The sequence below is a fragment of the Balaenoptera acutorostrata genome, chromosome 2 (genome assembly GCF_949987535.1).
Source record: "Balaenoptera acutorostrata chromosome 2, mBalAcu1.1, whole genome shotgun sequence".
NCBI lineage: Eukaryota > Metazoa > Chordata > Mammalia > Artiodactyla > Balaenopteridae > Balaenoptera > Balaenoptera acutorostrata.
This window is the reverse complement of record NC_080065.1, coordinates 126422225-126443728: the sequence shown is the minus strand read 5'-3', so window position 1 is coordinate 126443728 and position 21504 is coordinate 126422225. Positions and strand designations below refer to the sequence as shown.

Genomic DNA, 21504 nt, shown 5'->3' with positions numbered 1-21504 from the left:
CTTTTACTCTTTGACATGCATGTGTCCTACTAGGCCATCTAGGGTCCTTTTCATTTACTGCTCATTAGGCCCAATTAGCATGATGTCATCAATATGGTAGTCTAACATTATGTTCTGCAGAATGTTCAATGTTGAGGTCTTTGTGGAGTATGTTACAAAAGAAAGGGAAAGAGTTAACATAGCTCTGGGGCAAGACAGTGAATATATTTTGCTGCCCTGTTATGAGAAGATGAACTGCTTTTGATTTTATTCACTGGTGGAGTTTAAGATGAATGCATTCACCAGAAAAATAGCCACCTACCAAGAGCTAAAGGTTATACTAATCTACTCCAGTAAAGATAACCACTGGTATGGCAGCTGTAATTGGAGCTGCCAGTTGATTAAGCAAATTGCAGTCCATTGTCATCACTATGATCCATCCAGTTTTTGCAGGGGGTGAACAAGTGAATTAAATGAGGATATGAGGAGACTATCATCTCTGCATACTTTAACTTTTAGAATGTAGTGCTAATCTCTGAAATTAGGATGCAGTGTTACTTATGATTTACTGTCTGGCTAGGGAAAGGGAAATTTCAGGTTTTCCACTATAATGTTTCTTACCCTACCAGTCAGGAAACAAATGAAAGGGTTTGACATTGAAGGTTTCTAAGACCATCCCCAGGTTTGGTGATTTACTAGAAAGACTCATGAGACCCAGCATATAGTCATACTCATGACTGTGAGTATGTAAAACAATACAGTAAAAGGATACAAGGAAAAATCAGCAAAGGGAAAAGGTGCATTGGAAACAATCTGGAGGAAAGTAGATAGAAATTTCTAAGAGTCCTCTTCCCTTGGATTCACACAGAACGTGCTTTATTCTTCTAGCATCAGATTGAAACAACACGTATGAAGTGTTGTCTACCAGCGAAGCTTACCTGAAATCCAGGGGTTTTATTGGGTGCTGGACACATGGGCATCCCCTGCCTAGCAGAAACTACACTGTTTGTGTATACAGTTTAGGCACAGTAAATGACCTTTATCAGTTATGAAATGTTGGGGACAGTCTCCAAATCCAAGTCCCAGATGCCAACAAAGGGCCAACCTTGCAAGCAGGCCTTTCTAAGGATAGGAGGTGAGGGTAAAGCTGAAAGAATAATAAAGTATAAATAAATGTTCATTATCCAAAATTAGCAAGAGTTAAACAATTTGTGCCAGACTATAATTCAATCCTGCCTAGAGGCAGCCAGACTTCTAGAACTGCACTGTCCGATAGAGTAATCACCTGCCACATGTGGCCACTGGGCACTTGAAATGTGGCTAGTCCAAATTGAGATGTGCTTTAGGTGTAAAATAAACACTTGATTTTGAAGATTCAGTACAAAATAAGAATGTAAAATATTGTTAATATTTTATACATTGATTATATGTTGAGCAATATTTTGGTAATTAGGTTAAATAAAATGTCATTGAAATTAATTTCACGTGTTTCCTTTTGCATTTTAATATGGCTACTAGATAATTTAACATACATATGTGACTTTCACCTGTGGCTCACATTATATTTCTATTGGACAGAGCTGCTCTAGACTACCTGGTTTTTGAGATAACACATTTTCTTATTGTTTAAACCAGTGTAAATTAGATTGGTCTTTTTTTCTATCGAAAGCATTCTATTTGATACAAGAGACTGCTACAATTTAGTTAACCTGCTTTTTACTGATTATATACTGCTGCAACAGTATATAAGTGTATTTTGGGGGGTATTTGCTATTTCCTCACTCCTATAATTTTCAATCTCCAAAATATAAACAAGGCTTCTCCCATCTCTCACATTTTTTTTAACCTCCACAGTATAAGGAACTTGAAAGTTTATTAAAGGGAATTTTCAATCATACAGCATTAGCCCGATTGTGATACTCCTTTATCATAGGTAGGAAGCCCTTTGAGGCTTATTACCACACTGGGGAATTTATTGTTCCCCCAAATCTTTGGTTCACCAGTATCACAGATATTCTATGGAACAACCACAGGAGTGTAATTCTTTTATCAACTCAGAGTGTTTCTATATATCAAGTGGATTTGATTTAAAAAAACAACATTTGACAAAATTCAACACCCACTTATGATAAAAACCCTCCAGAAAGTAGGTATAGAGGGAACTTACCGCAACATAATAAAGGCCATACATGACAAACCCACGGCCAAAATCGTTCTCAATGGTGAAAAACTGAAACCATTTCCACTAAGATCAGGAACAAGACAAGGTTGTCCACTCTCACCACTATTATTCAACATAGTTTTGGAAGTTTTAGCCACATCAATCAGAGAAAAAAAAAAGAAATAAAAGGAATACAAATCAGAAAAGAAAAAGTAAAGCTGTCACTGTTTGCAGATGACATGATACTATGCATAGAGAATACTAAAGATGCTACCAGAAAACTACTAGAGCTAATCAATGAACTTGGTAAAGTAGCAGGATACAAAATTAGTGCACAGAAATCTCTTGCATTCCTATACACTAATGATGAAAAATCTGAAAGAGAAATTAAGGAAACACTCCCATTTGCAACAAAACCATTGCAACAAAAAGAATAAAATACCTAGGAATAAACCTATCTACAGAGACAAAAGACCTATATGCAGAAAACTATGAGACACTGATGAGAGAAATTAAAGATGATACAAACAGATGGAGAGATATACCACGTTCTTGGATAGGAAGAATCAACATTGTGAAAATGACTATACTACCCAAAGCAATCTACAGATTCAGTGCAATCCCTATCAAACTACCAATGGCATTTTTCACAGAACTAGAACAAAAAAATTCACAGTTTGTATGGAAACACAAAAGACCCTGAATAGCCAAAACAATCTTGAGAAAGAAAAACGGAGCTGGAGGAATCAGGCTCCCAGACTTCAGACTATACTACAAAGCTACAGTAATCAAGACAATATGGTACTGGCACAAAAACAGAAATATAGATCAATGGAACAGGATAGAAAGCCCAGAGATAAACCCATGCACATATGGTCACCTTATTTTTGATAAAGGAGGCAAGAATATACAATGGAGAAAAGACAGCCTCTTCAATAAGTGGTGCTGGGAAAACTGGACAGCCACATGTAAAAGAATGAAATTAGAACACTCCCTAACACCATACACAAAAATAAACTCAAAATGGATTGAAGACCTAAATGTAAGGCCAGACACTATCAAACTCTTAGAGGAAAACATAGGCAGAACACTCTATGACATAAATCACAGCAAGATCCTTTTTGACCCACCTCCTAGAGAAATGGAAATAGAAACAAAAATAAACAAATGGGACCTAATGAAACTTAAAAGCTTTTGCACAGCAAAGGAAAACAAAAACAAGATGAAAAGACAACCCTCAGAATGGGAGAAAATATTTGCAAATGAAGCAACTGACAAAGGATTAATCTCCAAAATTTACAAGCAGCTCATGCAGCTCAATATCAAAAAAACAAACAACCCAATCCAAAAATGGGCAGAAGACCTAAATAGACATTTCTCCAAAGAAGATATACAGATAGCCAATAAACACATGAAAGGATGCTCAACATCACTAATCATTAGAGAAATGCAAATCAAAACTACAATGAGGTATCACCTCACACCAGTCAGAATGGCCATCATCAAAAAGTCTACAAACAATAAATGCTGGAGACGGTGTAGAGAAAAGGGAACCCTCTTGCATCGTTGGTGGGAATGTAAATTGATACAGCCACTATGGGGAACAGTGTGGCGTTTTCTTAAAAAGCTAAAAATAGAAATACCATACAACCCAGCAATCCCACTACTGGGCATATACCCTGAGAAAACCATAATTCAAAGAGTCATGTACCACAATGTTCATTGCAGCTCTATTTATAATAGCCAGGACATAGAAGCAACCTAAGTGTCCATCAACAGATGAACGGATAAAGATGTGGCACATATATACAATGGAATATTACTCAGCCATAAAAAGAAACGAAATTGAGTTATTTGTAGTGAGTTGGATAGACCTAGAGACTGTCATACAGAGTGAAGTAAGTCAGAAAGAGAAAAATAAACACTGTATGCTAACACATATATATGGAATCTAAAAAAAAAAAAAAAGGTTCTGAAGAACCTAGGGGCAGGACAGGAATAAAGACGCAGACATAGAGAATGGACTTGAGGACACAGGGAGGGGGAAGGGTAAGCTGGGACGAAGTGAGAGAGCGGCATGGACATATATACACTACCAAATGTAAAACAGATAGTGGGAAGCAGCCGCATAGCACAGGGAAATCAGCTCAGTGCTTTGTGACCACCTAGAGGGGTGGGATAGGGAGGGTGGGAGGGAGAGGCAAGAGGAAGGAGATATGGGGATATATGTATATGTATAGCTGATTCACTTTGTTATAAAGCAGAAACTAATACACCATTGTAAAGCAATTATACTCCAGTAAAGGTGTTAAAAAAATTAAACAAACTTAAAAATTCAGTTCCCCAGTCAAAACAACAACAACAACAATAACTGGATTTATCAATAGACATTAAGGTAATGGTGATGTGGCAGTGCCCTTAGCTGTAGGATCAATGTAACTACCCCTCAAAAAATAGCATTCAGAAAATGTATTAAACTCAAAAACAGAAAATATGTTTCAGGATTGAAGGAGGTACATACTTTAGGGGAAACTTCAGTTGATCCTTTTAATTATCTCTCTGACAACCTTCCATTTCAAGGTTTAATAACTAAAATACACCCTAATTTTGGCAAATCTGAATTGCCCAGAATTTATCTCAAGTTATTTTCTGTGACAAAGATATTTGAGCATCATAAAGCTCATAGGCAATTAAAATGCAAAGCAATATTTGGATTATTTTCATGTATAAGCATGGCCTCACATTTTATAGGGTTAAATAAAGCATTATGCAAAGGCTAGCATGCTAAACTCACATCTATGAAGTAAGTAAAATCAGGTACAATTAAGGGACAAGCACATTGGAAAAATTTCTTCAAAAAGAGGAAATAGATCATCCTGGAAATTATATATACATCAGCTAATATTCTTCAACACATTACAGAACAAAGAACTAAAGTACAGTTATGTAGAAGAGCATAATTTTCCTTCAAACTTAACATAAAAAACCAAACTGGTGCCAAACCATTTAAATTCCACCCCATGATACACAGTAGCACAGTTGACGAAACCAAAGGGGTCACATTCACACACGCTATTTGCAAACCTCTGGCCTCATAACAATTGGCACGGTCCGTGACTGGAGAGGAAATGTATATATAAAGTGGCTCTATCTCATTTTAAGGTGACATACAATGTGTTTTCTCTGACAAATTATTATAGGATTTAGATTATATTTATGTTCTTTCTGGATGGATCAATTGTTTCATTCAATTAGCCAATATTTTTTATCTCACACGTTTTGATACTAGGCACTGGGACCGGATGAACACGATATTAGACTCCTGACTATCATGGAGCTTCCAATCTTAGGTGAGGGAGACAATAAGTACATAAAGAAATAAAGTGAATTTTCTAAATGTTAATCACATTTTAAGTGAATTCTCTAAAACTTAGATGCAGGTGTTGATATTTTAGAGAACAGAAATTGAAATTTTAAGGACCTTGATAATCTACCAAACTGATCCTATTAATAAATAAATGGAAATGAATAGGAGTAAGTGGAAACTGTTACACAGTTAGACTGAAGCACTATAAATACATGTTGAAGAATACCTGACCACCTAAAGAAGAGGCAAGCAGAAAAGTTATCCAAACAGTAGAGGTGGATTTTTTAAAATTCCAAACTAATTTAAAAATTACTGGCAAATGAGTAGAAGGAAGTAATCCTTCAATTATATTCTACTTTAATCAGACTATTCGTCTTTCAGGCAACTGTCCTAAATGAACATGGGCCTCCAGAAGAACACTACCTTCTCTGTTTACATTTATATCTACGTCAAACACATTAAAAAGAGGAATCACTACTCAGCCATAAAAAGGAACGAAATTGGGTCATCTGTAGAGACGTGGATGGATCTAGAGACTCACACAGAGTGAAGTCAGAAAGAGAAAAACAAATATCATACATTAACGCATATATGTGGAACCTAGAAAAATGGTACAGATGAACCGGTTTGCAGGGCAGAAATTGAGACACAGATGCAAAGGACAAACGTATGGACACCAAGTGGGGGAAGTGGCGGGGGCGGGGATGAACTGGGAGATTGGGATTGACATGTATACACTAACATGTATAAAATGGATGACTAATAAGAACCTGCTATATAAAAAAATAAATTAAATAAAATAAAATAAAAAAAGAGGAATCACCCTTGTTCCCTCAGGGGGTCTTCAAACCCGAAACAGACCGAGTCATGGGCCTCCTACGGACATCTTCATAATCAACAAACACAGAATTATAGTGGGCTGCATGTCCTCACTCCACTGACTTGGGTACTTTAAAATCCACGGTATGGTTAGTTATGAATTCTTTTATCGGCTCCAGATTGAATATAGCCTGTGGAGATGCCGAGATGTTTCCAGAAACAAACACCATTTCCGCACGGACGCCCTATCTCCGGCAATCACCCGGAAGCCTAGGAGGTATCCGGCCCCACAGCGATCCGGTAAAAGCCCTGGCTTAGCGGAGGCGGGCGGGAGAATCTATGTCCTTCTTAGAACCGTTTTCTCTAAATACTCTTAAACCAACAGCTCTTTACGAAACATAGTCTTCATCCCGTGAAGGCCAAGTTCTCGCGAGACGACAAGACCCGCCGGATAGCGTAATCGCGCATTGCGCCTGCGCGCGCTGGGGCAGCCCGCACTTCCGCCCGAGGGGTGTTGCGACTCACAGCAGCTTCGCGTCCTGGGTGGTGACGTACCTGTTTTTTCTCGGCTAGGTCTGCAGCAACGGACGGAGGCCCGCTGAGCTGCGGAGTTGCAGAATCTGGCGTTCGGAGCTGCGGTTCTTGGCGAGATTTCGCGTTGCCCGTCCTGAGCCATTTCACCGATAATCAGCGGATCGCTTTGCCAAGTGCCGGGAAGAACAAAGGAATTCGGAAGGAGACGCTCGGCTCCCGGCCACCTTGCTCTGAGTGGCTTCCTTTTCCGCTCGCGCCTGTCCGGACAAACTGGACTTATAACCGTCACTGGATTGTAAGTACCCGAGGCGAAGAGAGCTCACTACGCCCCGCTTTTTGCGTATCTTTGTTCCGGGAGAGTTTGTGGATTGGGAGTATCTGCTGAGCCTTACTTTCTGTGCCGAAAACCGTTCCGTAGGAGCCGCCATTTGCTTTCCCTGCGTTGTCCTGCAGCGGCATCTAGAGGTTGGAACTTGGTATTGCAGCTAATAGATTTAAATGGACCTGAGTAAGGCAATGTGTCAGTAACGACTGGTATTGTCACAGCATATTTAGAAAGACTTGGGGCTTAATTCAGAATAGACGCTTAGTTGCTGTTCTACCTAGAACTCTTCGTAATTAAAGACTTCAATTTATAAAGAACTGGACTTTCTGTTGAAATAGCTGAAATTTTTTAGTGCAACAAGTGGTTATTAGAGAAAAAGTGAGTCACAAAGAAATAAAGATGAGTAAGAGCAAAGATGATGCTCCTCACGAACTAGAGAGCCAGTTTATCTTACGCCTACCTCCGGAGTATGCCTCTACTGTGAGGCGGGCGGTACAGTCTGGTCATGTCAACCTGAAGGACAGACTGTCAATTGAGTTACACCCTGATGGGCGTCATGGAATTGTCAGAGTGGACCGGGTCCCACTGGCGTCAAAATTGGTAGATCTGCCATGTGTTACGGAAAGTTTGAAAACCATTGATAAAAAAACCTTTTACAAGACAGCTGATGTCTGTCAGATGCTTGTCTCTACAGTTGATGGTGATCTCTATCCTCCTGTTGAGGAACCAGTTGCCTCTGCTGATCCCAAAGCAAGCAAGAAAAAGGATAAGGACAAAGAGAAAAAGTTTATATGGAACCATGGAATTACTCTGCCTCTAAAAAATGTCAGAAAGAGAAGGTTCCGTAAGACAGCAAAGAAGAAGTATATTGAGTCTCCAGATGTGGAAAAAGAAGTAAAGCGGTTGCTGAGCACAGATGCTGAAGCTGTCAGTACCCGTTGGGAAATAATTGCTGAAGATGAAACAAAAGAAACAGAAAATCAAGGCCTTGATATCGCTTCCCCAGGAATGTCTGGCCACAGGCAGGGCCATGACTCATTAGAACATGATGAGCTTCGGGAGATATTCAATGATCTCAGCAGCAGCAGTGAAGATGAAGATGAGACACAGCATCAAGATGAAGAAGATATAAACATCATTGACACTGAGGAAGATCTGGAAAGGCAGCTACAGGACAAGCTAAATGAATCAGATGAACAACACCAAGAAAACGAGGGAACTAATCAGCTGGTTATGGGAATTCAGAAACAGATTGATAACATGAAAGGCAAGCTCCAGGAGACCCAGGACAGGGCAAAGCGACAGGAGGATCTCATCATGAAAGTGGAAAACCTGGCTCTCAAGAACAGATTTCAGGCTGTGCTGGATGAACTGAAACAAAAGGAAGACCGAGAAAAGGAGCAGCTCAGCTCTTTGCAAGAAGAGCTAGAATCACTCCTAGAGAAGTGAAGAGAGTTTTGATACTTAATTTCATTCCTGACAGTGGTCAGCCTTGAAAGGAAAACTTTGTTTTCATCACCTGGACTAGATAGTAAAACTTTGCAGTAGTTCCCAATTTCCTCCACTGCCTTCTATTGGATTTGTCTTGTAGACAAATATAATTGTGAATTTCTATCTCATTTGTCTTTTCGAACCACTTTGGTGGGTGTTTGTCCTGTAGGAAGTAGGAATGTATAGACAGATAAATGTAGGGAAGTTGTAGGATTAGCGGAGTGAACAGTTCAGTTTAGTAATTTATCACAGCTTCACTGCAGGACTTTGCTGCTGTTTCTCCATTTACCAGAAGCTGCCATTGCTACTCTGTGATGCCATCTGAGATAAATTAGTAGAGTCTAGTCTGGTGGCAGTGAAGTTTGTTTACATATGTTTTGCCATGCTGTAGCTATTTTCCCAGTTATTCAAAGCAGTTTTCCACATTTTGCATTGCAAATCATTTCATAAAGTTGTTTTAACAAATAAAAGCAAGTAATTTTCACCTTATAATGTGTCTTGCTCTTTTAGGGGTAGTGGGTATAAGATCCTCTTCTGAAGTGGTTTCTTTTTGGGGTTTAATGGACTGACCAATTGGATTCTGTTTTGTAGGAAAAGAAGCAGTTGTGTTAGAATTTAAGAAAAAGAGGAACAGCAGAGGCAAAGAAATGGGGAAATGTCATCTTTGCATTATGTTTCCAATCCACCTGCTCCATTTGGAGGTCAGGAAATAACGTTCTTAAACTATCCTAAACTCTTTTTTTTCAGCTTGATCTCACCACATTCTCTCACTATTTTCAATCTTGAGCTTATTTACATTTTTTTCAAGGAGTTTAATTACTACTCTTTCTCTATAATAGTCTATTGGGATAAATACTATTATGCATCTATCATACCAAAGTCTTAAGTTACCTGTTGCTCGTGTCCTCACTAGACTGTAAATTCACTGAGATTAGGTACTTTGCCTTGTTAGTCACTGTAAACTTAACTAAAGAAGAGTAAAGAGATTAAAATCACAAGGTCAGGAGATGTGGTGCCTGGGTTTGTATCCTAGTTCAGTGACCTAGTTGAGATTGATCTAGGGCAAGTAAATTAATCTGTTGGTTTCAGTTTCCTCATCTCTAAAATGGAGGTGATAATATTACCTACCTCAGGGCCCTTGAGTTGTTGGCTATTGAGTTGATACATATAAGGACTTAGAACAATTCCTAGAATAAAAGCAAACTATTATTGCCTATTTACTAGGGTCTGAACATACAGGGATTAAAAATTTGAATTAAAGACTGATTGAAATGGTAGAAAAGTGTGTGAAGAAACAGCTGCTTTAAATGGGGTTGACTGATTTCAAATTAAAGAATCACTCTAAATCAAAGTTTATAAATTACAGCAGAAACAAAGTTTGCTTCAAGTACATCCACAGCATAAGCAAACTGAGTCCGTTTACTACTGTAGCTTTGTTTTTTATTTGATTCATTTACAGCTTGGTTTTGCATAAATATTAAAACCTCCATAATGAAGAGTAATTATCTGTTATGTCAGCTTCAAAAGAGAAAAACTTAACTGAAGAAGATTGGGATCCATTTCCCTTCATGTAAATCCAGAGTTACCAAAGAAGACTCACTTTTCTCACAGCTCCCTTGCCTGATGAATGTGACGTATAGTTGGGCTACGGTTTTCAATATTTCTGAGTTCATGAATGGAAGTTGAATTTTTTTAATTAGTGTTTTAAAATATTATAAGAAAAAACTCACTGAAAATTTTAAGCAGTGCAGAAATTTTACAAATTCTTAATTTTATTCACTCCCCGATTGCCGGTCACTTAGGTTGTTCCATTTGAAATTTGCTATTACACAGAATGCTGCAATAAGCATGTCAGTGTGGCCTCTGTTTTGCATTATTTCTATAGATTAGGTAAATGGGATCTTTATGTTCACATCTAAATGTCATAAAGCCTGACATTTTGAATTTGTAGATCAAATGTTAGAGACAAAAAAATTTGGATAAATTGTGACAAATCATGTCTCTGAAGGACTGTCTTGAACTTTGCTTAAACTTTTATTACCTAGTAAGAATTGTGTGAAAACACAGACTAGGAAGACTGCTTACCACACAGCAGGTATATTGGCCTTCTTTCTGTATTTCAAATGCCCAGCTCTTTCACACTACAGAGCTTTACTTATATTACACTTACATTTCCCTTTTCCTGGAACAGTCTCCAGATACTCTCATGGCTAGCTTTTTGTTACTCAGCCCTCAGCTCAAACCTTACTTTCTCTGGTAATCCTATCTGGCTACTCAATCTGATTGCTAGGGAACGTGTGATGTGGGTGTGCATCTTGTTAAGGGTGGTGGTCTTCACTGAAAATTTGGAAGTTCCTTTGCTATTATTTTCCATGTATGCGTGGGAGTACATGTGCTCCAAGTCCAGCTGTTTAAATATATTTCATGGAACTTGAGATCTGTGTATTATTGCACAACTATGTCTGATAATTCAGTGAAGTTACAGACCATTTCCCTATTAATGCCCTCATGATCCCTGGTGCTGATTACTAACTTGGTTTCTCCAAAACATATACATATATGAATTTAATGCAAAAGCATTTGATGATTTATTGTAGTATCCTGCATCTCTTGTGTTCGTAAAAACTCAGTATGTGCTTTTAAAAAATAAACAATGGGGGCTTCCCTGGTGGCGCAGTGGTTGAGGGTCTGCCTGCTAGTGCGGGGGACACGGGTTCGGGCCCTGGTCTGGGAAGATCCCACATGCCGTGGAGCGGCTGGGCCCGTGAGCCACAACTACTGAGCCTGCGCGTCTGGAGCCTGTGCCCCGCAACGGGAGGGGCCGCGATAGTGAAAGGCCCGCGCACCGCGATGAAGAGCGGTCCCCGCACCGCGATGAAGAGTGGCCCCCACTTGCCGTAACCGGAGAAAGCCCTCGCACGAACTGAAGACCCAGCGCAGCCAAATAAATAAATAAATAAATAAATAAATAAATAAATAAATAAATAAAGTAGCAAAAAAAAAATAAACAATGAACCATAGGTAATTAATTGACAGTTTTAAAATACCAAAACATTTTTTAAAAACCCTCAAATGTGAGGGACTTCCCTGGTGGTGCAGTGGTTAAGAATCCACCTGCCAATGCAGGGGACACAGGTTCGAGCCCTGGTCCGGGAAGATCCCACATGCTGTGGAGCAACTAAGCCCGTGTGCCACAACTACTGAAGCCCGTGCACCTAGAGCCCATGCTCTGCCAAAACAGAAGCCAGCACAATGAGAAGCCCGTGCACCGCAGCAAAGAGTAGCCCCCGCTTGCCGCAACGACAGAAAGCCCGAGCGTAGCAACAAAGACCCAATGCAGCCAAAAGTAAGTAAATAAATTTTATTTTTAAAAAACCATCAAATGTGATACGACATTTAAAAAATTTAAATTTAAAAAAGTAAAAATTTTTTTTTCTAGTTTAAAATGGCACCTTGTTCTCATGAATCTCTTTTCTCTGTCAAATAGCCTGCTAATATAACATAGTAACCCCCAAGGGCAAGGAAAATAGGAGATCAGACAACAGTGGATGAGAGATGTCAATGTTTTCAGAAGGCCAAAGCAGATGAAGAAACGATAAATTAATTCAGAGATCACAGAAAGTTACATGCTAAATGTCTGCAAGGAGGTATACCAAGGAGAAACAAACCCACTTGATATAGACACTGAGGCTCAGTTTTTGCAGGCAGTTTCCAAGGAAGAGGGAAGGTGTGAGGCTAGAAACAGGATTCATTAATGTCTGTGTTCAGGGACTTCCCTGGCAGTCCAGTGGTTAGGACTCTGGGCTTCCACTGCAGGGGGCACAGGTTCCATCCCTGGTCTGGGAACTCAGATCCTGCATGCCATGTGGCACAGCCAAAGAAAATAGTAAGATAAAATCTGTGCTCAGAGCTGTTGGATGTCCAGGAGCCCTATCTCACTCAAGCCAGATGACTTTTCCTTACCCATCCCACAGACAGAAAGTTTATTTTCTGGGTAAATTGAACCAAAGAAGGCACAGATGGAGGCTGGGGGTCCATAGCATTGAACAAGGGAATTGTGTGAAAGTCTGTTTTCTGACTGCAGGATGTCAACCCTCTTCTCCCACTTGGTGTCATTAAATCAGTACCCAAGGTAAACACCACCCGCACCCCCCCTCCCCCGCAAACACACACAGACACACACACAGTCAAGATTGGAAGATTATTCTCTGAAGAAACCATGTGGTACCAGAGAAAAGAAATCCAGATACATTTGGGCACTCTCCAAAGAAAAGGCCAAGTCACTATTTACTACAATGAAGTCTACCTGTTGACAAACCGTATCCATGCACAATCTGCTTTTAGGTGCCTCACTTTTAAATATTAACTGATAGCCAAAGAATCAGACAAGGAAAGCTTTCTAAATGAAAGAATCATTTTAGCATACTTTCTGCCCCCTCCACCATTTTGTTTTTACCCCCAAAGTAAAATACCGCCTAGGGCTTAAAATGTAAACTTTAAGAGAATTCGTTCCAACGCTGGGATTATAAGCATCTGGGAGGATAAGTGTGTCCTGACAGCGGTACCCTCACTGATGCCCCAAACTGCATCTTGCCTACTAGGCCTGTAGTCAGTTATATCCAGAACTTCTGCTGCATAAAGCTGCATGGCTCCTCGGCAAGAACCCCGAGACTTAGCACGCACAGAGCGCTAGAGCCACACAGGTCTTTTATATCAAGTTTTTAAGCTGTATATAAATGTTTTCCAAAGCGATTGTACAAGGCCTTGACTTACCTCTAGAAGTAACGAGGGCCCTGCGTCCCACCAGCTCGCAGGGCTTCAGGCCAGGATCCCCGGCGATGTTACCACGAAATAGGGGATCTGCCCGCCTCCGGCCTCCCCCGGCGTACCCTCGGCGAGCAAAGAGCGACACCTGGAGAGGCGCGGCGGCCCGCACCTTTGTGGAGCCGCCATTCCTCTCCGGAGACGATTAAGGGTTTTCTGATCCGAAGGAGCCACCGATTGTCAGGTAAAACCCCCCAAGTGTTTGTTCATTTTCCCTATTTTAAACCTTTGTCTCTGTAGATTGACCCTTTGACCCCAGGCGCGATCAAGCACCTCCCATTTTGTTTTGCCGGGAGTTGGGAGGCGGGGGTCTCTAGCCGAACAGGAAGGCATGTCTTCCTCCGCCGCAGCAGCGCCTAGAGTTTCTGGCCGTAATCGCAGGAATTTATCGGACAGCTTTCTATTGCTGTATTGAGATTCATTAGAAGTGTTTCTCTAGTCTGCCCCGGGGCCCGCAGGCGCTGGGACGGCCGGGCGGCGCGGAGCGAGCGGGCGGGCGGCTGACGGGTTTAGGGCGCAGACGCGGCGGCTGCAGGGTGCCAGGAGAGGTGCGCGCGGGCCCGCGGGCCGGGGGTTATTGCAGTGCGTGGGGAGGGCGGCCCGCGGCCTAGTGTGGAGTTAAGCGGCTTCTCCCGCCCCGCAGAGAGAGCCAAGAGCAGGCGGGACACGGGACGCCCTCCTAAGCTCCAGAGAGTTCCCTTCCTCGGAGACCAGCAGAGAGTGGGCGAACATGAAATCCAATCCTGCCATCCAAGCCGCCATCGACCTCACCGCGGGGGCCCTTGGGGGCACAGCATGCGTCCTGACCGGGCAGCCCTTCGACACAATGAAGGTGAAGATGCAGACGTTCCCTGGCCTGTACAAGGGCCTCGCCGACTGTGGCCTGAAGACGTACTCCCAGGTGGGCTTGCAGGGCTTCTACAAAGGGACCGGGCCAGCGCTGATGGCCTACGTCGCCGAGAACTCAGTCCTCTTCTTGTGCTACGGCTTCTGCCAACAATTCGTGAGGAAAGTGGTTGGATTGGACAAGCAGGCGAAGCTGAATGATCTGCAGACTGCGGCCGCCGGTTCCGTCGCCTCTGCGTTTGCCGCGCTGGCCCTGTGCCCCACTGAGCTCGTGAAGTGCCGGCTGCAGACCATGCACGAACTGGAGATGTCAGGGAGGATAGCAAAAAGCCATAATACAGTTTGGTCCGTCGTGAAGAGTATCCTTAGAAAGGATGGCCCCTTGGGCTTCTACCACGGACTCACGAGCACTCTATTTCAAGTAGTACCAGGCTATTTCTTCTTCTTCGGTGGCTATGAACTGAGCCGATCGTTTTTTGCCTCGGATGGATCAAAAGATGAACTAGGCCCTGTCCCCTTGATGTTAAGCGGTGGAATTGCTGGAATTTGCCTTTGGCTTGTCATATACCCAGTGGATTGTATCAAATCCAGAATTCAGGTTCTTTCCATGTTTGGAAAACAGGCAGGATTTATCAGAACTCTTTTTAAGTGTTGTGAAAAACGAAGGAGTAGCAGCTTTATATTCTGGTCTGAAAGCTACTTTGATTCGAGCGTTCCCTGCCAATGCGGCACTATTTTTGGCTTATGAATACAGCAGGAAGATGATGATGAGCCAGTTTGAAGCACACTGAAGTGTCTTGGTGAATCTGGATCCAAGTACACGCCTTTGAGGACTATAATTTAACTCAGAGTTTCATGGAGCACTGGACCAGTGTGGTATTATTTTTGACTTCATGGGAACTTTGCTTTTGTCTTCCCTGCTTATATGCTAAATCTTAACCTTTATGGAAGAACCTCTACTTTATATCATATAATTTCTGCCCATAATTGTATTGAAATAGAAAAGTTGCTGCTCTTGTGTTTGGTGAGATAATACAGGGTGAGTGGGTGGCCGTATGTACCTAATCTGAAAAGCTAAATATAGTTGTATCACCGGGCTTTTGCATAAATCTACACATGTACATGCAGTTTGTTTGCTTATATGTTGTGAGTGAAACACAGTTTGGTTTCCATGTTTAATCTCATGTCACCAGAAAAACCGAGTTAAACATGTTTCAAGATGGTTATTAATGATTACTTAACCCACTCAAGATGTAGCGTCTCTTTAAAAGTCTGCTTAACATGTGCACTATATTAGCCAATTAAAGTGTTTAAAAAGTTTTTGGTGCTTGAAAACGAAAATATCCATCTACATTTTTTTCATCTACAATGATTTATTTTATTTTTTATTGAGGTAACCTTGATTTATGGCATTATATTTCTACGTCTGTATACCCTACAATGTGCTCACCACCAAAAATTTATTTTTCGTCTATCACCATACAGTTGATCCCCTTTATCCACTTTGTATCCCTCCTTTACCTCCCCCCTCTGATAACCACTATTCTGTTCTCTATAATGACATGTTTGTTTTATTTGGTTTTGGTTTGTTCATTTATTTGGGGTTTTGTTTGTTTATTATAGTTTTTCATATTCCAGATATGAGTGAAATCCTATAGTATTTATCTTTCTCCGTCTGACTTATTTCACTTAGCATAATACCCTCAAGGTCCCTCCATCTTGTCGCAAATGGCAAGATTTCATATTTTTTCTCATCTAGATTTTTAAAAAAATATTTATTTATTTACTTGGCTGCACCGGGTCTTAGCTGCGGCATGCAGGATCTTTAGTTGCAGCATGCAGAATCTTTTTTTAGTTGTGGCATGCGGGATCTAGTTCCCTGACCAGGGATCCAACCTGGGCCCCCTGCACTGGGAGCGTGGAGCCTTAGTCACTGGACCACCAGGGCGGTCTCTGTCGTCTAGATTTTTAAGAGGAGCATATACCTGCATACTGATGTGTCTTCCACAGTCTCGAGTTAAAGTTTCAGAGTAGGCATCCTGGATTTTCCCAAGATGTTCTACTCTTAAAATAGTGCTATTCATCTTCACAGTGGGATCATATTCCACACTCTTAGTTAGGTGTGGCCTAGAGAATTAGTCCTCTGGGAAGTAGCCTGGCCTTTGTCTGTACCAAATTTCCTTCCTCTCCTCTCCCAAAGAGCTTCCCCTCTGCTCTACTTTAGACTGAGGAAGGGGTGAGGGATGGGGCTGTGCTTCTGTGCTTGGATGAAGACCCATGTAGTTGACAACAGTTCTTAGCTTCCAGTCTCAGGGTCCTGGCCTGGGTAGGATTCCAGGATGTACTATTGGCCCATTTAGGGGTTGTTGATCCCCTTTGGATCGTTCACTGTCCTCTCTGCCTCCACCAGTCAGAAACCCTTGCAGGGAACAGAGAGTGCCAAAGCCATGAGAACTTTTTGTTCCCTGATGGTGATCAGGTGACGTTACCAGTGGATGAAGTCCTCTCCTCTCAAATAGAACTGGACAGAACTTAGTGCTTGCAGTCCACAGTGATTAATGTGAGGGCTGACCCATTCTGAAGTTTACCTGAGGGCTGATAACTCCTCGTCATTTTTTTACAGTATTGGAAACTTCTAAATTTTGTATTGGCCATCTGTGAGTTTTATTGATGACTGTATATATGATGTGACTTTACAAAGCAATGAAACATAAGAAAAGCAACTTCATTAAACTATACCATATGTATGTATCTAGGCACTGACAAAAACCAAAAACAAAAAAAATAGTTCATCTGATCCCTACACACTTGTGCATCTGTTCTTTGGCCCTATAATGTAAGAGGGTCATTCTTACTAAAGTAAGCCTCATCATTCCATGATGATCTAAGACCAGCAGAGTCTCTCAATAAGAAGTGTTCTTAAGCAGCCTGTAAAGCTGAAAACAGGCAGGCTCCCAGTGTTAATGATCGTCCATAGCGTGTGTGTCAATCACTGCTGGCGGAATGTACACCTGGTATGGAATCCCCAGTTTCCTTCAGCTTTTTTCTATCTGTGAAGCCTCTGAGGTAAGTCTAGCCATATTGCCAGAGGCAAGAGGGTCAGGGTGATGGATGTTGACAAATGGGGGCTGGGGCAGACATTTGGCGAGGGGATGCTCAGTGTCATGCCTGGTGTGCTCCAGAGCGATGGCTGGTCTTCCATTTGCTTTTTCTTCAAAAGAAAACCATTTTTCTACTTTACTTCTAAGTTATTTATACATTTAAGTTATACATTACGTATGTAAGTGGTCAGTAGCTACTTAGTGAGGCTTCATTCAAGCAGGTCTGGATTAAAGCAGAAAAGAAAACAGGAATGGCTTCTACAGGAAGTGGACCTTTCAGAGTCCGAAGGCCCCCTGCTCAGTACCCATGAGCTCGTCTCAATTAGCTCTATTGTCAATGGACCTTTTCACATGTTGTCCATTAAAGGTTTACCTAAATATCTTCAATAGAAATCATTTGAGGCAAGCAAGAGTGGCAGTAAGGAAGTGAAACCTAAGTCAGAAGAATTGTTTTCCACTCTTTTTGCTTAATTCATGGTTCAATATTTTAGATACAATTTGTACCACTTCAGATCTGTACTCAGACAAAAATATAATAACTTGAAATATTGTGTTTAAACAAATTTGAGTGTTCTATCATTAAATTATTTACCTAAATAAAAATATTTATTGAATTCACACCAATTACAGTATACTGTATTGAGCTCTGGGTATTCAGATATTAATGGTCTGGTTTCTGTTCTCAGGGATCTGATGGTCTAGATGTTTGTTTTACAGTCAGAAGAGTGATATTGTAGAATACAATTTAGAACAAACAAATAGAATCCAAATTATGTGTGTATATGTGTGTGTGTGTGTATGTAAAATCAATGATGTGTGTGTATAAAATCTTTTCCTTAACTATGTTTTTGTTTTTATATTGTGGTTTCTTTGTAGTCTTTAAATTAGTTCCATGGTATTTCTTGCTTTTTTCTTCCCCAGCTTTATTGAGGTATAATTGACAAATAACATTGTGCATGTTTAAGGTGTACAATGTTATGATTTGATATACGTGTTTATTATGAAATGATTATTACAATAAGGTTAGTTAATGTCCATCACCTCACAGGTTACTATTTATTTATTTATGTATGTATTTATTTATTTATTTATTTTGAGGTGAGATGGTATTTATTTCTAAGATTTAAGTTGGTGAAATCCATATTTCTGATGCCTAGCCTTATTTTAAACTTTACTTCCACATAGTATAATTTATCCCTCAACTTTTTAAAAATTATTTTTTATTGAAGTATAGTTAATTTACAATCTTGTGTTAGTTTCCAGTGTACAGCAAAGTGATTCAGTTATACGTGTGTGTGTGTGTGTGTGTGTGTGTGTGTATGTATATATACTTTTTCAGGTTCTTTTCCATTATAGGTTATTACAAGATATTGAGTATAGTTCCCTGTGCTAAACAGTAGGTCCTTGTTGTTTACCAATTTTATATATAGTAGTGTGTATATGTTAATCCCAAACTCCTAATTTATCCCTCCCTCCCCCATTCCCCTTTGGTAGCCGTAAGTCTTTGACTCTATTTCTGTTTTGTAAATAAGTTAATTTGTATCATCTTTTTAGATTCCACAAATAAGTGATATCATATATTTGTCTTTTCCTGTCTGACTTACTTCACTTAATATGATAAACTCTAAGTCCATCCATGTTGCTGCAAAAGGCATTATTTCATTCTTTTTTATGGCTGCGTAATATTCCAGTGTGTGTGTGTGTGTGTGTGTGTGTGTGTATGTATGTATGTGTGTGTGTATATATATATATATATATATATATATATATATATATATATATACATACCACATCTTCTTTATCCATTCATCTGTTGATGGATATTTAGGTTGCTTCCATGTCTTGGCTATTATAAATAGTGCTACTATGAACTTGCATGTATCTTTTAAAATTAAAATTTTCTCTGCTATCCCTCAATTTTTTTTTTTTTTTTGGCCATGGTGCAAAACTTGCAGGATCTTAGTTCCCGACCAGGGATTGAACCCAGGCCACGGCAGTGAAAGCACCGAGTCCTAACCACTGGACTGCCAGGGAACTCCCTGGTATCCCTCAACTTTGAAAAACCTTATCATACCCTTTGGTCTACTGTCAGGGCCAGATGGTATGCATCTTGCAATGCTATAGTGATACTGTAGCTAGAAATTCATTCTCTGTTCCAGCTTTCATGGGATACCAATACCAACCTACAGCAGTTAAGTATATGTAATATCTCAGAAGGACCATATCTGGCAGTGGAGTATCAAACCTGATCATTTTCTTGAATTAAACAAGAAAATGTCCCCAAGTTGTTGAACTTGGAAGAAAAGTAGGTTCTTTTCTTCTGGCCCATATCTCTAAGAAGGGGTGATAATTATTATCAGGAAGTTGTTGTGTGCCTAAAACAGTCACAGGAGATTTTTTGCTCAAGCCAGAAAGTACCCTCTGTTTGGAGCCTGCGTTTCCAACATAAGCATCCTTTGAGCTTTGAAATTCCTGTTTTCAAAGTCTATGACTCTCTGGTCTCTCTGATCTCTCCCAATTCATGTAGAATGGCCCAGGAATCTCCTCTGAGAGCCTTTTTAGAAAGTAAATTCTTTTAGTGTTGGAACTATCATCTAAGTCTGTGGTCTGCCCTTTGAGCTCCATGGTCCACCGTGTTTTCAGCGCCCTCCTAATGCCAGCACTTTTAAATACAGGCTCCTTGTGAATGGTGTAAATGATGTTTAAAAGGCGGACTAGGATCTTCCTGTGTCCCTATCTCTTCAAGGTTGGTGGAGTATCATCTGTTCTGATGCTCTGTTCATTGCCACAGATATAATGGCTTTTTCAAAACCACTTCAGAAAATTTGGTATTACTGGCTTTAGTCTGCACCTTGAGACAAAAAATTTCGCAGGTGGGTAAGTAGTTTTGTAGAAAATTGATGTCTGTTAACAATTCTGCACATTCTGTGGGGGGGGGGGAAATTGTACTCAGAAAGAGTATTATTTCTGTTACAGAGAAGCCAGATAATTGTCTATATAGTGAGAATTTCTACTCCAGCCTAAAGTAGTTTCACTGGGTCCTCCTCAATAACCAGCAGACTTTAATGGGGCATCCTTCCACTTAATTTCTTTGCTCATTGATTTACAAATCGTTCTTTTGTCCATTCGGAGCAAAGACTCCTTTCTGCCTTTCAATGAATGGCAGACCCTTCAACCCGTGCTCTGAGTTCCCGATCTAGGTTCTTGGAGGTTTTGTCCACAAAAAGCCTTCTCTGTCTCCTTAGCACCAGACATGGGAATCTACCTGGACTCAGGTACCCACTTGGTCATGAAGAGGCCGTGCAGCAGGATAAGTCTTCGGTTCTGAGTCCCGAGGCTGCCGCAGTGCCATTACTGTCTTTTGTAATGCATTAAGGATTTTAGCACACATTGCTTTTTATTTTTAATTCTCTGCTTCTATTTTTATGCTGGCCTCTCCACTTCTCTTTGCCGTCAGGAGTCAAAGCTGGACCACATCGATAAGAACCTTGCACTATATCCAAGAATTTTTCCTCCAGATTGATTCTGGTCTGTTACTAGGCAGGAAGTCTCCTGGGTTTCAGGACTTTCACTCCTTGAGAGAAACTCTAAAGGCTTGGTTGAGCTTAAACATTTTTGGCAAGAATACTTCACTGGTGATTCTGTGTGCTGTATATTCTCTCACATGTGCTGTTTTATTTTTATACTGTTGGACCTCAAGATCACAGAATTGGATTATGATAAACTGTCATCATTAGTCCATACCTGACCTGCATTGTTTATTTACTTACCTATCCAATATCATTTAGCTGTATATCTATATATGTAGTTATCTATCAAAATAGTAATAAGAATTCGTGAACACAGTACCTCCCCACAAATGCCAGGACCTTGGTAGTAATATACATCGAATCGTACAAATGGTCCCTCCTGCCACTCCCTGGCCCCCAGCAAATGAAGGTAATTATCATCCTGAATTCTATGTGCATCATTCTTTGCTCCTTTGAATTTTTTTTTTTTTGTATTATATGTTACTCCCACATATATATTTTTCTAGTTGTTTTAAATTTTATAGTAA

The 21504-nt window shown here is 40.5% G+C and overlaps 1 protein-coding gene and 1 pseudogene across 1 annotated transcript; both read left to right on the top strand.

Annotated features, from left to right (window-relative positions):
* The first annotated feature begins 6811 nt into the window (after positions 1–6811).
* Positions 6812–9168, top strand: LOC103010655 (transcription initiation factor TFIID subunit 7). The gene has a single exon (XM_007194124.3). It carries the CDS (start codon positions 7585–7587, stop codon positions 8632–8634), a length of 1050 nt encoding a protein of 349 aa, XP_007194186.1. The 5' UTR covers positions 6812–7584; the 3' UTR covers positions 8635–9168.
* Positions 9169–11819: 2651 nt separating this feature from the next.
* LOC103004945 (mitochondrial ornithine transporter 2-like) lies at positions 11820–15436 on the top strand (annotated as a pseudogene).
* Positions 15437–21504: the final 6068 nt, after the last annotated feature.